Raw genomic sequence first — 16027 nt, 5'->3', positions numbered from 1 at the left:
TGATAATGCAATCACAGTTCATTCCTTGTGTCCTCCTGCACGCACCAGGGCAGACCAGCAAGGTGCCTGCTGCAGGAGAGACCCCTGCACAATTAGTGCTGTAACGAGGAGCATGATCCAGCTTAGGCTGGTGAGGGTGGAGAATAACAGTGCCACAGAGTTCATGTGTATGTAACAGCACAGCAGATGTAAGGCAGCTTGAAGAAAGGGATGCGTCACCACTTGAAGAGGTAAAATCCTAGTGTGGCAGAACACAGAAAAAGAGAATGAGAAGGCACAAGCAAGTGCATAGAGTAACAGCATTTGGTCCCAGAGGGACTCCTGTCTGCTTGTGTGGGGGTCATTATCAAGGATCTAATTTGGAACCCCCACCAAGCATCTCTGTACAGCTTCTGGCATGTCACACTTCCAGTGCTTGCTAACCACCTCCTGCTCTCTGGGGAGGAGCTCCAAGGAAAGCTGCCATTGAATAAGCAGCTGGAAAACCACCCCAGATCCAGTTGCACTACTGAAATCAAAACTCTCATGGACAATCAAGAGATGCCAGGGGAGGCTCCTGGGATTTACATTTTTATAGTTCAGTTTGCTTTTCCTGTGGCTGGATTCAGTAGTACTGAGAATTAAAAATGCTTTTGAAAAGTATCACTAATGTTTAAAAAAACAACTTATCTCTACCAAACCTCCACATGCAAGTCTGAAATTTGCATGTCCAGCCATGCTATTTGAAGGTGTTACCTTGCTACCTCAGTAAAAAAAATGCAAATTTCTTAGCTATCTTACCTGCACTTTGGGAGATGCTAGGTTTCAAACTAGCAAATAATGTCTCCACAGCTTCATAATATATCATTTGGTATACACCTATATATATGTTAAAAAAACTTTCTACATATTTTTACCAGGTTTATTGTTACCAAACAATTTTACCAGCAACCTTGGGTATTCATCTGGCACCCAGAAGTAGGCTTCTATCTCTTGGGAGAAAGGAAAGCACCCCAAGGTCTCCAGTTTGTAAAATACTCAAAATATAGCTGAACAACACATTATCAAGTCTCCTAAGGGCATTTGACCCCATGAGAATACATTTTTCCTTAAAACAAACAACTTCAGTTTATGCAACTTCTGTTTAAAGCTCATCTGTTGCCACATGGTTGGTCTCAAAGTTGGCTATTTAGAGGAAGGTTGTAAACGTGACTAATTCTCTGAGGACCGACTAACAGAAGTTCAGCAAGAGTATTGCAACACTGCATTTGTCTCCAGGTCAGTCGAGTTAAGTAAATTCTCAGAAGTTAAAGTGTTTTAAAGAGCTATCCAAACAAGACGATTAGCTTTTGTATTTACATACTTCCATATACAAACCCACTACCGTTTCTACCGATCGGAACATTAATTACTGCTTCATTCTGATCTCTCCCCCTGTCCTCCCCCTTTACTGCTTGTTTTTATCAGTCCCTTCTCTGCTCTTCACACTAATGCAAGAATTAAAGAAATGAGGTTTGCTTTGAATACTTGTTTGAATACAAGTAAAAATGGAAACAATCTACTAGAATTAAAATCTGTGTTATGGCTAAAGCAAATCAAACATAGATTGGGAATACTCTGCAAAGCTTTGGCCTGAAAACTTCCTAAGGTCACTTCTGTGCCAGGCTGACTATTCTGCTGCTGCTTTTGGCAGATATTTCCCTGGGATAGCAAAAGCAGCCTGAAATACCTCCGGTTACCTGTGCTGTGACACCCAGTGCTGCTGGAGGTGCAGTGTTCAAACACAACAGCAGACAAAAGGGCTGCCTGCACTGAGGGGCTGCAAAGAAAAACCTCTGCACAAAGCAGGTTGGGAGGCAGGGACACAGTGACAACTTCCACGCAGTCACTTGGAAACGAGGCAGCTGTGCAGCTACCTTGGCCCAACCAAGCAGATAGGGCTGATGTCCTCACACCAACTGCCTACTCTTCTAGAACCTTGATCATTTTCATGTCACACCCACGTGAAACAGATGTGGGACATTATTTAGATTAAAAAGTGCCACATCTGACACAAGATTGTGACTAAAGATGACATGGCAAATGGGAAGCAGCGAGCTCCTGAGTGATACGATGTGTGCACATTCTTAATTAGCAGGTACGTGTTTTCTTTGTTTCAGTTCTTGTGATTGAGCTTCTAAACAGGCTGACACCTAACCTCCTGATTAACAACTGCTTTGCATATGCTGATGTATAATCATTACAGGACTGAAGAATCAGATTTTTCTCTATTATTCATTATTTAGCAGTCAAAACTAATCAGACTCCGCAGAAATGTGAAGTTCTCCCAGCTGTGATTGGCATAATAAACCACTACAACCTTTTATCATACCAGTGAACATTCATTCTGATTTTAAAAAAGCTAATCATGTCTTAGAAGCATATAGCACTGTTAATTTGAAGACCTTAACGTGCAGTGACACACTGAGATCTCAACAGACAGGGTACTGTTGAGAAATGGGAGGATGAGGTGAAACATGCTATGTAAGAAGCAAATGTAAAACATTTGTGGCCTCAGTATAATGGTTTTTCTCTGGCATAGCATGGAAACAGGAAAGGCAAGTGATAATTGATGAAAAAACATGGCAAAAAAAGACAAAGGATCCAAGAATTTTGTATTAGAAAAATGTGATTCATAGAGCTCACATCAGCTCAATCCTGGATGTTTGGAAACCTGAGTCTCCCCTTTGATGGGCATGTTGTTTAAATTCCCAGAGACTGGTATGCATTTCAAGCATTATTATAAATAACATCCACTCTTTGGAACCCAATAAGAACTTTGGTAGTGTTTTCAAACACTTGTGTGTGAATGGTCTCATTAAGTCATTTTTTCCATTTCATCTCAAGTCTACATGTGTTTTTTGCTTATGAGGCACTGTTGCCTTGTTTTGTAGCCATGAAGAACTGTTCCAAGAATATCAATTTTTTAGAAAGGTTTTCATTCCCGTCTCTGTTCCCTTTGGAGAATTTAACATCTCCCCAACTGCCGCCTTCTGCTCCCAGTTAGTGATCTACATAACGTAATCCAGAAAGATGCTGGACCAGAATTTCAACAACTGGCGTTATGCAAAAGGATGCGGTTTTGCTTCCCGGGCAGGACGTGCCTGCTCAGATGAGTGGGAGGCCCTGCTCTCAGCAGGAAGACAAGCTAATGGCTTTATCTTTACCTATGCCATAAACTTTTCAATGAAATTTGGCAAACAACCATCTGTGAACCTATGCTAGAGGGAGAACATTTGTCACAGAATGCATTGCATTTAAAGATTCTTTCAGCCAGACTCGTGTTACCCTGATTATACCCCCTGAAATGCGGAGCATCCAGCCTGATTCAACATCTTCGTATTCAGGTATGTGAAATTCTTCAATATGAGAACATTGTGCATCCCTTTAAATGAAATGTAAAGTTGCACAAGTACAATGACTACTATAAATAAGAAAGAAAAGCAACAAAAGATCCTTGGCTTTGCTTTTTATGTTGAAGTTTTCTTAAAAGGTAGGCTGTAAATAAATAAATTTAGTGAAAATGGTTCTGGAGGGGAAATTAGGCAGAAGTTCACTGATTCTGTAGCTGAGAAAGACAGTGACAGTTTTGTGGCAAGGCTGTTAAGTGCATCTGAAAGGCACCCCTTTGGTTCTCCATAAGGCTAAATTGAGATTTATAAAAACTACAGAACAAGATCCTTATTTTTCACCCCCAAAATATCTGAATTAATGCTGGATTTAGGTTAGAAATATCCACAAGGCATATGGAGTACCTTCAGTTGTAAGACCTGCCTGCAGGAAGTCACTGATGCTGCAATGCTCATCCCAAAACACGTCAGTGGTTGCCTTAGACTTCTCTAGTTTGTTCCCTTCTCCCCTGGAGGGAGTCAAGACCCTGCTGGACTCTGACATTGGGGTACAGGTGGGTTTGCATTTTGGCAGATACAGAGTATATATATAGATTCATATAATCATAGAATGGTTTGAACTGGAAGGGACCTTAAAGCCCACCCAATTCCAAACACCAGCTCAGACTGCTCAGGGCCCCATCCAACCCAGCCTTGAACACCTCCAGAGATGGAGCATTTACAGTGTCTCCGGGCAGCCTGTCTACCTCGCCACCCTCTGAATAAAGGATACGGAGATTTACATTGACCTGTTTTTTGGAACAAAGCCATGAAGTGAGCTGATTGCAGGAGGCATCATGGGGAGGAAAATGCACATATTCACCCTCGTGCCCGCAGTGACACCAGGGGTATTTCAGAGGTGCCAGTTCCCACCCTTGATGGGAAAGGAGACACAGCACACCTTCCCTCCCATTAATGCACACCTATTGATCTCGTCCCCAGCACCATTACTACAGATGGTGAAAATGCATCTCTTGGCTTTTGCCAAGTCCAGAAACAGTGCCCAAAGCCATGGTGACAGACCTGGATCAGCTGGGCTGCACTCTCCGGGCTGCCGTACCGATGGTCATGCCCATTGATGGCCAGGACCCGGTCGTTCTCCTGCAGCTGGCCATCACGGGCAGCCACTCCTCCGTCCAGCAGGTTGAAGATGAACACGCCGGGTTCATCGGCCCTGCGGACCAGCTTTATCCCTAGCTGCTCATCAGGGCTGCTTTTGTTCAAAATGACGTGGAAGCTGTCATCCCTGCTGCAGTGAGCATCGAGGCTGAGCCCGCTGCTTCGGCACCGGTACCGCTGCTCCCTCAGCACCGTGAGCCGCAGCACATGGCAGGGCTGCTTCAGGATGGACAGGGCATAGTGGTGAGGCACGTTTTTGATGTCCATGCCGTTCACCTGGAAGAGAGAGCTGTAAATCAGTGGCAGAAAGGCAATTTAATCTGAATTGGCATGAAGACAGCTGCTCTATTTACACAGATGTCTTCATATGAGGTGGTGTGCTTTGCTCCCAGCAGCGTGGTGCAGCACGCCAAGTGTGTGTGCAAAAGAGTCCTTCCTCCAAGGAAAGGACGCCCTGTACAGACACTTTCTGCTTTTCACACCCTTCCCCCCCCCCCCCCCCCCTTCTCTCAGCTCGGATAGTCTCCAGACATAACTGTTATTTCTCAACTTTATTATTGCTCTCCCCCAAGATCCAATATCCTTTCATATATCTTGGTTTTATTTCACTAGCTTCTGATTTCAGATCACCTTGCCAGCCCTTCCTTCCACTCCCACTACTTTCCAGTTGTTTCTCTTCATTATCTCTCAGCTGTATTACTAAAAGCAGAAAAAAAAAAAAGAAAAAAAAAAAGTGCCCCACTAATGAACCTCTAATTAAAATGGAGAAAAGAGCCTCAAGCAGAAGGCCAAAAGCACTGGTTATTTAGCAGGGAGTCATGCTTACACACCACACTGGAGTGTTGGGCTTTTTGTGTTTCTTTTTCCAGGTAGGATTTACCAGGTAGCCTTTCTTCTGAGTACTGAAACATAAAAGTAATGTAGCACCCTTTCAGAGCTCCAAGTCAAAGGGGCAGCTGGGAGAGCTGTTTTTGTTCACTGCTGGAGCCACTGTTCACAAGATACATGATTCTTAACCACCTGGCCTAATTCTTGCTCATCTGTTACACATTTATATAGATGCAGAAGTAGCAGCCAACGGCTAACACCTGAAGGCTGTTCATTTGTTCCTGGAGATTCCACCTGTGGTTGCTGATGGGGCAGCTCTCACAGATCAGAGCAAGCAGTGCCTCACGTTGTATGGTGCTGATGCAGATAGGACATAAGTTGACCAGGCCTCTGTCATCTGTTGTAAGTGGGATTTGAAGCAATGGAAACTGCACTAAGTGAGATTCAAATCCACAGCTCAGTAGAAACAAACAAACAAAAAAACAGGTCAAAAAAGCCTTGCTCCTGCTTTCAGAAGAAAATATTTATTCTGCTGGGTCAGACATGCCAACATCATGCTGCAATGCATTTTGGATCTGCCATGCTTGGCTAGGAAGTACAGAAGCCTGATAACTGAGTGGGAAATGCAAACAAATGTGAGTTACGAAAACAGCTGTGATGAATAAAATCATCACAGCATGCAGAGGAACCAGACTTCTTGCATGTATTGTTCAATCTACACACGGCAGCACTGCAAACCTTATGATCAATTTATAGTTACTCTTGGTCAGGATACAATTTTTTTTTTTTTATCTTGTACTCCCACTGTACTGTACCTTCAGTATCATGTCTCCAGGCAGCAATCTTCCATCTCTGGCAATTACTCCATCTCGATAAATATGCTGTATAATAATGTGAACCAAAGGAGTCTCGCTGCCTCCCACAATCCTAATGGCCAGGTTCTCATGGGGATCAGTCCGGTTGATCTTAATGCAGGTGATTTCACCATCTGGAATCAGGTGATACAATCTGGGAAAACCTGGAAATGTACATCGTAAGGTATTTATATGACATCTTGTCTTTGCTTCATTAAAGCATGCACCATATGACTTCAAGTACCTGTCAGTTACCCAAACTAGGTTTTATGCATTGATATGATATATACTACGTGTGCAGCAAAGGAAATGTATGTTTGCTTTAGTGAACTTGACGGGATCACTTTTAATGAATATATTCAAGCTTCCCTTCTATTCTTTTCCCCCTCAAAGCACAGCCTCAAACACTTGATGCAATCCAGACAGACGAAATGAGCTTAAGAAAAAAAATACAGTTATGCGTGCTAAAATTTTAAGGGAACAAAATATGATTTTAGCCACCAGACACCCCTCTGAAACAGGTCACAGCTCCTCACTGGCCCTAGAGAATATGGGCACAGACAAGCCAACAAACCCTGGTGGTCTGTGCTGCAGTGGGCTGCTGACTTTCCTCACTGCTAGTAGCCATGCAAACTTTTTTTTTTTTTTTTTTTTTTTTTTTTTGCCTTGAGCTTACAGAAAGGCAAATTTTCTTTGGCAATCCAAAGCAAACAGCAGTTTCCCTACCAGATCATCCTCTTTACATCATCCTTGAAGTCTAGGAAGCAAGAATATCTGGCTGTTACTGCAAAGGATCAGTATGAAAACCAATATACATTCAGAAAGGGGAATTTCAGAGGTGATCTGATAGATCTTCAAAGAGTTACACAAGCAAAAGTACTGCTGCTGGCCAGCCAGCTCTGTCAGTTCTAACAAAAACTTATCCTAAGCCTTGTTAAGAAATGTGAATTCAAATGAGAACATATCTGCTGCTATTGATGCAGGAGGTGACATTTCCACAGTATTGCCCATAGCCTCGAATAAATCTACACAGACTGGGTGGTATTTTCACAAATCTGTCCTGTGCTGAACCCAGACAACTCAACACTCTGAACTACACTCTTCATGCATGAAGGATGAGCCGCTCTACTTTCAGAAGCAGTCAGCCCTCCTGAACGAATCCGTTTTCCCAAGATTTTTCACATGTTATGAACCTGTGGGGTAGAAGGGAATGATGCTGACTGCTCAGCTGCAAGGGAAGATCTCTGCTGGCATTGGCAATCTGAGTGTGGGGAAGAAGGACCAACTGTGTGCAGGGATCCTGTTTTTTAGTTATAATGTGCTGGGGACTGCATCTCCTTCCAAACCCTATTTTTCAACTGACATGTTAGTCTGCACAGCATGTCTTGGGCAATTTTAATCCACATTCATCATTGAGTGAAATTCAAGTAAAAGCACTACTGAGATGTCTAGTACAGACACATCAGTCCTTAAGTGTCTTGTGACCCTCCACATGTGACAGAAAGCTTTTGAATTTCTGGTATAAGAGTCCACATTATGTGTAAACCTGCAAGTAGAAAAATGAAGTGCTAACATTTTTTCAATACTCTATTTTAGAAATTAAAGTACAGCAATTGCAACTGAATAGCAGAAAACTGTTAAATGAAAACTAATAGAGCAGTACCAGAGAGAGAATAAATATTTCCTACTGCAGAATTATCAGGCAACAAACCAGAAAGGCACCAAAAGTTCCTGGTAGAGATCGAGGGGAAAGAAAGAGTAGGAAAATAAAACCATTAATAAATACCACATTAAATCCCTTACCACTTCTTGATCATAGGCTCTTCGGAATGGGAAGCTGTCTTCCTCCACGTCTGCAAAAAGCACCTACCGGTTGCACAGACTTCGACTTCACAGTTTTATACAAAGTTGACAGGCAATGAAAATCTATCTAGATAATTACACACCTGTACTCAACCTAATATCCAAGGATCACTTAATTACACTCCTGTTGTGGTTTCTGCAGCTGTACTGATTTGCTTCAGAGTTGTGCAAAACTTTAAAGTCTCAGGACAGGAAGGTGAGTTGTTCCCCCATACTCCTATACTTTCTGAAAATTATTTGCCCTGTTTGGAGCTTGTTTGATTCCCCCTTGTCTGAAGGTGGACTCATACCATTTAAAGGCAGGCCTCTATCCCAAATGCCTAATTTCCTATGCAGGGTATGAGCACCCAAAGGAGCTGCTAAACTCCCTCTATTGCTATGTAAGAAGACAAAGCCAGTTACCTGATGGCTCAGTGAAGTGCTTAAGGCCAGATGACACAAGCACTCCTCAACAATCACTGAAGGCTTTTTCCTCATGCATAGTTTGTACTCCCAAGGTAGCTTTAAGGGTTTACGTTAGTAAACTACAAATGCATTTGTAGTTTACTACATGCATTCTCCTCTGCTCAAAAACGGAAGAAATAAATATTTCTATATATTTTGCAAGCTATCAGAACTGTCCCATAGCAGAACTGATCCCACTGCACTTTGCATGATGATTCAGCTCAGGTTGTAACGAATAGCACTTAATGGCATAGGCACTCATTCATAGGCACTCATATGTCAATCTGATCTCTTTTTCTAAAGGAATTAGCTATTTCTTGCCCATAGAGAGCAGATTGAACAAGCTGCTGATGCACTCATGTTATATCAGTTTCTAACTATCCCAGAATAAAACCAGAGCAACGTGGCAGTGAACAAGACCCATCATATACAAAAGAAAAATACTTATGTAAGTTCTTTTGCTTCTTGAGCAATGCTTTAACTGGTTTAGTAAGTATGGTGGCATTTGATTTATTTTCAGTATGACTTCATGCAGATCCTTTGAAAGAATTTCAAATGAATGATTTCCTTCTAAAGCACACAGTTTACAACAAAACAAATCATCCCACAGCATTTTTCTTGCCAGTGTGCAAGTCACCATGTTCCTCTTTTCATAGGATATGCTGCTTCACATCCCGGGTTTGATTTGTGTTCTTTATTGAATATAATTAGTAAATTGTACCTTTTTCTTCTCAGATGAGTGAAACATCAAAAAAGTGAATGACCACTTAATTTCTGATATCTTCATCAAAGATTTGCCTCTTATTTTCAACCCAGATATACACACGGATATTTGCATAATCAACAGTTTAGACTGTCACGATAAAAATACAACTGACTATTTTAAAAACTATGTTTGAAAAACTAAATGTACACACACATATATTTCCGAATAGCAGAATTTGAGATAGCTTTCTCATCAAACAATCTGTATATATTACATGGAGGCTCATTAAAACCTACCTTGCCTGTTTTAAGAAAATGCCGCACGTGGAAACAAAGTCTTTGACCTGAAATTTTGTAATGTGTGCACTGTACCCACGAGAGGTGGGCCCTGCTCCAGCACCTGGTTACCCACAGTGAATGGGACCTCAGCAAGTCTCACCAAATATAAGGGGTCTGGGTAAGAGCTTGCACCACTCACATGCATGCATCCTACTGTGGGGTTTGCACAGACCCCACTTTCCAACCCTTTCCAGCTCTTAAAATTCTCAGCTCCCTTTGACCAGGTTTTCCAGAGCAGGAAAACCCTGGAGTATTGCATACCTTTCTTTACCATTTTATATTTCCAGTCCTTAAATATTGAAGCGCTGCTGAATCTAGAAAGAAGTAAATTTTCTGTCTTGTTTTTGGTGACTCTTGCAGGTCTTTCCACCGAGTGTTGTGTTTTTGTTGCAGGGATTGGTATGAAGCATTCTGAATCTGTCAATAATAACAAAATGTCATCCGCATTCAGAAATATTTTCTATGCTTTTTCCTCAGGTAATATTTTCCTTATATTAAAGTAAAATTTTATCTGTATTTTCATCAGAGTAACAAATAACGTAGGAGAGGCCAGCTTTACCCATCAAATTCTGCTTGTCTGATACAACACAGGACACCACAGAATTAGTAGCACATTAGCCATGAGACTTGTAATAGGCACTTTTAAGTACACTTAATATTTTAGCCCCACAGTTTACAGTTCTTAACGTAAGTGTTCCTCCAGGTCTTGGGTTTCAGCTGATTTCTGCATGTACTGTTCTCCTTCTGGAAGTACCATTAGAATAACAGCTACCTCCATCCCCACAGCTCTGCTCAGTGTGTCTGCTATGACGCTTGGCTCCAGAGTAATGCAAGGTCACTGTGAGCACAATTTCTGTCTCACGTTGCCAGTCCTTGCCCAGACCAGAAGGTCTGGCTGATGGGAGGTGCTGGCTGGAGCCTCCAGAGCTTTGTGTGCCTACAGCCAACCTCCATGAATCCATCTATCTACAGGGATAGCAAGCGTTCAGGCACATGGTCATCACAATTTAAATGAAAATGGTGTAAACTATTCTTGGAAAATACGTGTGTCTGTGAACATCACTTGAATCAGTGTGAGGCTTTGTTCTGCAACTCTTCCTTTCCAGTAATTTTCCAGTTAGCATTTCATTCTCCCAATGGCTTGCCATCTTGTTTTGAAAACAAGAGTGTTATTCATTCCATTAATTCTCCAGGGATGCTGGTTCGATGCAGGGGGCAAGTAGTTGGCAATGCCAACTGCAGTGTCTTTCATCTTCTCTTACTGAAAGAAGTCAAGTGAAATTGTCATAGAGTTGTCCCAAGAACTGTGGCTGTTTTATTTATAGCAGGAGAAGTTTATCAGTTCACCTATCTGCAGTGGAGGAAACACTACAGAGCCAATCTCATCCACTTGAAAACTGTCCAGCTCCCTATCCTGGGGGCAGAGTGCTTTCAACCAGTTGTGTAATATTTCTAGCAGCCATTTTAGGAAAATGGAACTGCAGTTGAATCACATTTGGGAAAACAGGAACAGTACTAATGTAGCCTTCCTAGGGCGAAAGTTGAGCTGATGTTTCTTGTCCTGGGGCTGGGAAAGTCACTTTGTTTTCTTCACTTAAGAAGTCTTATTGCCATGGAATGGTTGAAAAAGACCTGGCTCTGGCACTTAGAGCATTCTGCATTTCACTTACCTCCTTTTTCTTCATGTGCCTTTCCAAAACACCAAAGTATTTATAATATCTATCTTACACATGCATATGCATATACATATAGACATACACAGAGAAAACACAGCTGGGCTCCAGCTGAACAGCAGGAGGGAGGTACACCCACACAACAGTAGTCTGCTCTGTGAGCCTGCCAGTGCTGCCAGGGTTGCCTTGTTCTTGACTGCTGCAAAGCAATAACAGATGTAGCACTGCACCAGCCCTGGGACTAAGAAGAATTAGCTGACTTTGAACTGCATTTGACATCCTCAAGCAATCATAAATTCAATTTATTTTACAATGACTTGACTGCAAAATGGAACTGATGACTGATCCTGAAAACTAGCAGTATGGCTCTCTTTTACATTAAAGAGGGTTTTGCAATTGCATTCTTGAATTCTTTCCTCCTAAAGAATTAGCTGCTTTACAACTTGTATTTGTAGATCAGCTTGAGTAAAGAGTGTATATATGTAATCTTTCTTGGACATGAATTTAAAATGTGATGCCAGAATAAGAGTACAGCGATACAAATAAGCATGGCAAAACCAGAGCAGTCTTTGCTCGGAGATATTTTATCATTTAACTAGATTGTCAAGGTCATTTACACTACTAGATCCAGTCAAAAGATATCACATCTTAAATGCATCACTGCCGGAAGGGTGTCCCTGTCACTGTCCCTCATTTCTCAGAATGAAACGGTCTCTTTTAAACTTCCCTAACCTTTACTTCCGACCTGGGAAGCCATGTGCAATACTAAGTGCCATGAGTGACATTATTCTCTGGTTATTTACAAATGATCAAGTTATTAAAAATGAGAAAATCTTAAGCCCTTCTCCACCTAAACATTTTCTTCTCACTGTTCACAATTTTCATGCCCTTTTAACATGTTCTTTCACTTGGACAGTGAACACTTTTCTACTGAAAATATCACCACAGGCAGAGAAAAAAAGAAAGCCTGGATCACTTAAATCCAGAATGTGTGTATACAACATCAGCTTAGATGAATCAAAGCATGGGCTGCAAATGGAAATCATGAAGTCATTTTCACAGCGAAGGACTCATAACAGCTGCAGGTGTAGGACAGCACTGGACTGCAACTATTCTCCTGCTCTAATTACAGTAGAAACACAGTACAGATATATTTTTCAGTGTCCTGGGGCAGCAAAGGAGTTTTCCAAATCCAGTATTACATTCAGCTTTTAGATTAAGTCTAATCATGGTTATTTGGATGCCATCCCTCCCCCATCAGGGGATGACTTTTGTCTTGCATCCCTGCAGGGATATGGCAGTTGAGCACAGGCCCAGTGGAGATACAGCATCATATTAGAGGTACCTCCACATGCTGCAACAGGCAAAAAATTGATGTGACAGCAGAAATCCATGGCTGCTGCTGCTTTTGGAGACAATACACAGGTACACATCACAGTTTTTGCTTTCAGAGTTCTTTTAAACAAAATAGAGGCAAAACACAATAAGCAGAGATACCTGAATCAAGATGAGGAAATTCTAAAAATGGGGGACAGGCAGACTTGTATTAAATAACTGCAGAGCAGACTGCAGCTGTCCTTAATGGGTGACCAGCTCTCACCAGGAGTCCAAATCCAGACTATTTGGAACAAGAGAGGGTTTTAAAAAAAACAGGAATAGAATAAAACATACAGAACTGGAGAAGAAAGCAAGTACCCAGCTGGCAGGATGGTGATAACTGCTACAGAAAGAAGTATATTCATTTCTTCTTCCAACAAGAAGAAACAGGGAGTGTGTTTGAGATGCACAAAGCACCTGCTGCAAAGAACTAAACAGAGATCCTTGTTAAAGTTATATTTGTATTGCTGCACATTTCTTGCTTGCTTTTTTTAAATGCCAAATTCCAAAACAGACTAATCAAAATGCATTCTTTGCATATGTAATTACTACCGTCATTTGAGGACCCAGCTTCTGTGAGCTCATGCATGAGAGTAACTGCTCATTAAGTAATTACATGTCTACCTGGTTTTTCCAGTGCAGTAGAATATATCTGGAATTTTACAGGCACACTTGGTGCTGAATAATGACATCACAAGCAGAATCAGGCACAGAATGACATCTTTACAGAGAGTGCCCTTCCAAGGGACCATTATATATCCCTTAAAGAGGAGATGGTGTTTTTCATTCTGCTGGAAATACAAAGTCCAGTGTCACCCTCATATCTACTTCTTTTATCATCAGGGTTTCTGGCCAGGTGTTGTTGGCATCCAGATTCCCTCATGATCTGTGGACATGAAACCAAGCTTTCAGCGGCAGTATTAGCAATGTCCACTATAAGCCTAGGTAGAAAGCTTTCCGTGCCTATGCCTAAAAATTGGTTTTTGTAAAGCATGAGCCTGAGAAATTCAGGATTTCACTCTGTCTGAAGAAGGTCAAGATTTGATTACAGCGGATTGAGCAGTTGCTAGCAAATGAGAAAAATACCTGTTTCCTCAAAGATGGCAGTAAGCAACTTCTTTACAAACTTTTACCAGGGAATCTTTAAAAAATACTTGGTAAAGTTATTAACTACATTTCAGATCAAGAAGCAGAATCATATTATTTTTATGGAAAAGTTTCATGCTTTTGAATTATCTGGCTTTGTTTTGGTTACATCAACAAAAATCTGGACAAGGAGAGCAATGATTGGGAACACAAGACTACACGGAACTCTTTTGAAAAAAACAAGCAAGGAAAGCATAAGAGGTACTAAACACTGTTCTCTGATTTTAGAATAGCTATGTGTAAGCACAATATTTGGCATCATTATGTCCTTATTTTCAATGGGTTTCAATGACAGCCTGTCATATAGAGCAAAGCGAAGTTGACTCTGTTGCCTCCTTAAAGCCTTTACCCTGGACTTTTTATCTGGGAAGAGAGCTGAGGTGCTGAGGCATCAGACAAAGGAATAATGAACTCAATTAGGGCCTTGATTAAGACGATGTTTCCCACTCTATCATCACTTCCTCTTGATGCATGAATGCTAATGTTAGCTTCGTAATTATGATCCAAAGCAATTAGTAACATTTGCTTATTGTTTTGAGAATGCCAAATGTTAAGTGCTACTGCCTGCCAGACCCCTCACCCTTGACAATGTCAGGGCAACTTGCCTTTTCCCTCAGCTGAGAGCAGAGGGTTCTTACCTCATCACCTGCCTAGCTGAGGCAATACAAATCTATCACTAAGGACCCTACAAGAAATACTGGGGTAATTTCAGTGCTTTACTCTTTCCTACTGGTAACTTCTAGTGGTTCATAACCATTAGCAGCAACTTACAAGATTTCCATAATGTGTGATCACTGTGATCTGTTTGCTTTAGGGGGAAAACACACACATGCTGGCAAAACCTCTTGAACTAAATGACCGAATGACCCAAAAGAGCAAATCAGCAGCAGCTCCAGTAACAAGTCCCAGATGCTCAATTCCACATCCTGTGCATTGGATACTGGATCAACTGTTGCACATAGGCAGTTACCAGCACAACCATATGTGAGGTCCCACACACCTCTGCTTTCCTCTTCCCTCTCATTCACTAAAAGCTTTTTTAAAATAAGGAAAAGTAGTTTTCAGCTTCCTTTTAATCATGTGCACCCACATGATTAAATGAAATGTATTGAAATGTATTGAATTTCATTAATGAAATTCAATACATGTCAACACTGGACAGCCAGCTGCAACATGCATGGAGTCCCTTGCCCCATTTAAGTGAGAATGCAAGAAGAAAAAAGCATTACCTTCTTCTCCAGCAACAGAGTTTCCAACAGCCTCTCTTTCCTGGTCAGCCTGGTTGGAAACCACACTTCCACTTTTTGTCCTTCGAAGAACACTGAATGCCTTGTTTATTTTTTTAAAAGATCTGCTTCTTATAGTGGAGCGTTCAAAGTGTCGAGCTGCAACAGCAGGAAAAAAATCAATATGTTTCAACAGTTTCAGACCCACATCATTTCTGCAGCCTTTGGCAGACAACAGGGCAAAACAGCAACACTTTGATGTCATGACTCCAAGACAATACCCACCTGCATGGAGTTACAATTATCCTACCTCTGTCCCACACCCTGACACTGCCACCTCTCCTGTCTATTCTGCCAGCCACATGCAGATATCTGTACCTGCAAGTGTGGCAGTGTGGGAGAAAATAATCCTTGGTCAGGGCAGAATCAGCAACAATCTAGAGAAAGACGTATAGAAGAGGAAGAAATACTGCCCTTCTCAAGCTACATAAGTTAGATCCTCCCCACCCAAAAAATCTGGAATTTGTTGCTGAAAATCCACTACTGCCTCAAAACCCTGGCAATGCTTCCAATCTGCCAACAATATTATGACAAAAATTCAAAGATCATCAGGTAGGAGGGACCTACTAAGTCACATCTTCTAGCTTGGGTAAGACAACACACAAAAAAATCATAATAGTTTCACTCTCCTTTCCATCCTACTGAAGATATTGTCACTCTCTTTGTGCTCTGCATGCTCGCCAAACATTGTAATCTAATAATACAACATTCCCCCAAACCAGACTGCAGCTTTTAAACTCTAGTGGGATTTAATTTCATCCTGATGTTCTTGCTCTGTCCCTTTCCATCTCTCTCTTTCTGCATGCACAGAAGGGGATATTGCTGCTCTTCGTTTAATCTTCCTTCAGCCTTTCATCCATTCTCCCAGCACAGGCCTGATGCATCACAACGCTTGGGAAACACAGTTTTGGCTTCAGAGACCGCAAATACAAGATTTGACCTCACTGTTAATACTTCTACATAAACCAGATTTTTCAATTACGATG

At 41.6% G+C, this 16027-nt stretch overlaps 1 protein-coding gene across 3 annotated transcripts in view; it reads right to left on the bottom strand.

Moving 5' to 3' along the window:
- Nucleotides 1-16027, bottom strand: part of LNX1 (ligand of numb-protein X 1) — a 103814-nt gene that overhangs the window by 14357 nt on the left and 73430 nt on the right. For 2 of the 3 annotated variants that reach the window (XM_042870432.1, XM_042870431.1), the window contains 4 exons: nt 14985-15140; nt 9821-9976; nt 6170-6372; nt 4431-4802 (listed from right to left, as the gene is read on the bottom strand). In XM_042870432.1, coding sequence (XP_042726366.1) covers nt 4431-4802; nt 6170-6372; nt 9821-9976; nt 14985-15140 — 887 coding nt within the window. The remainder of the gene's footprint in view (nt 1-4430; nt 4803-6169; nt 6373-9820; nt 9977-14984; nt 15141-16027) is intronic. The other variant, XM_042870433.1, reaches the window with a different exon arrangement.

Source organism: Lagopus leucura, unplaced genomic scaffold (assembly GCF_019238085.1).
Source record: "Lagopus leucura isolate 7727_CA_CO unplaced genomic scaffold, USGS_WTPT01 Super-Scaffold_100004, whole genome shotgun sequence".
Classification (NCBI taxonomy): domain Eukaryota; kingdom Metazoa; phylum Chordata; class Aves; order Galliformes; family Phasianidae; genus Lagopus; species Lagopus leucura.
Note: the sequence above shows the minus strand (reverse complement) of the source record. Positions and strands in the feature narration are given on the sequence as shown.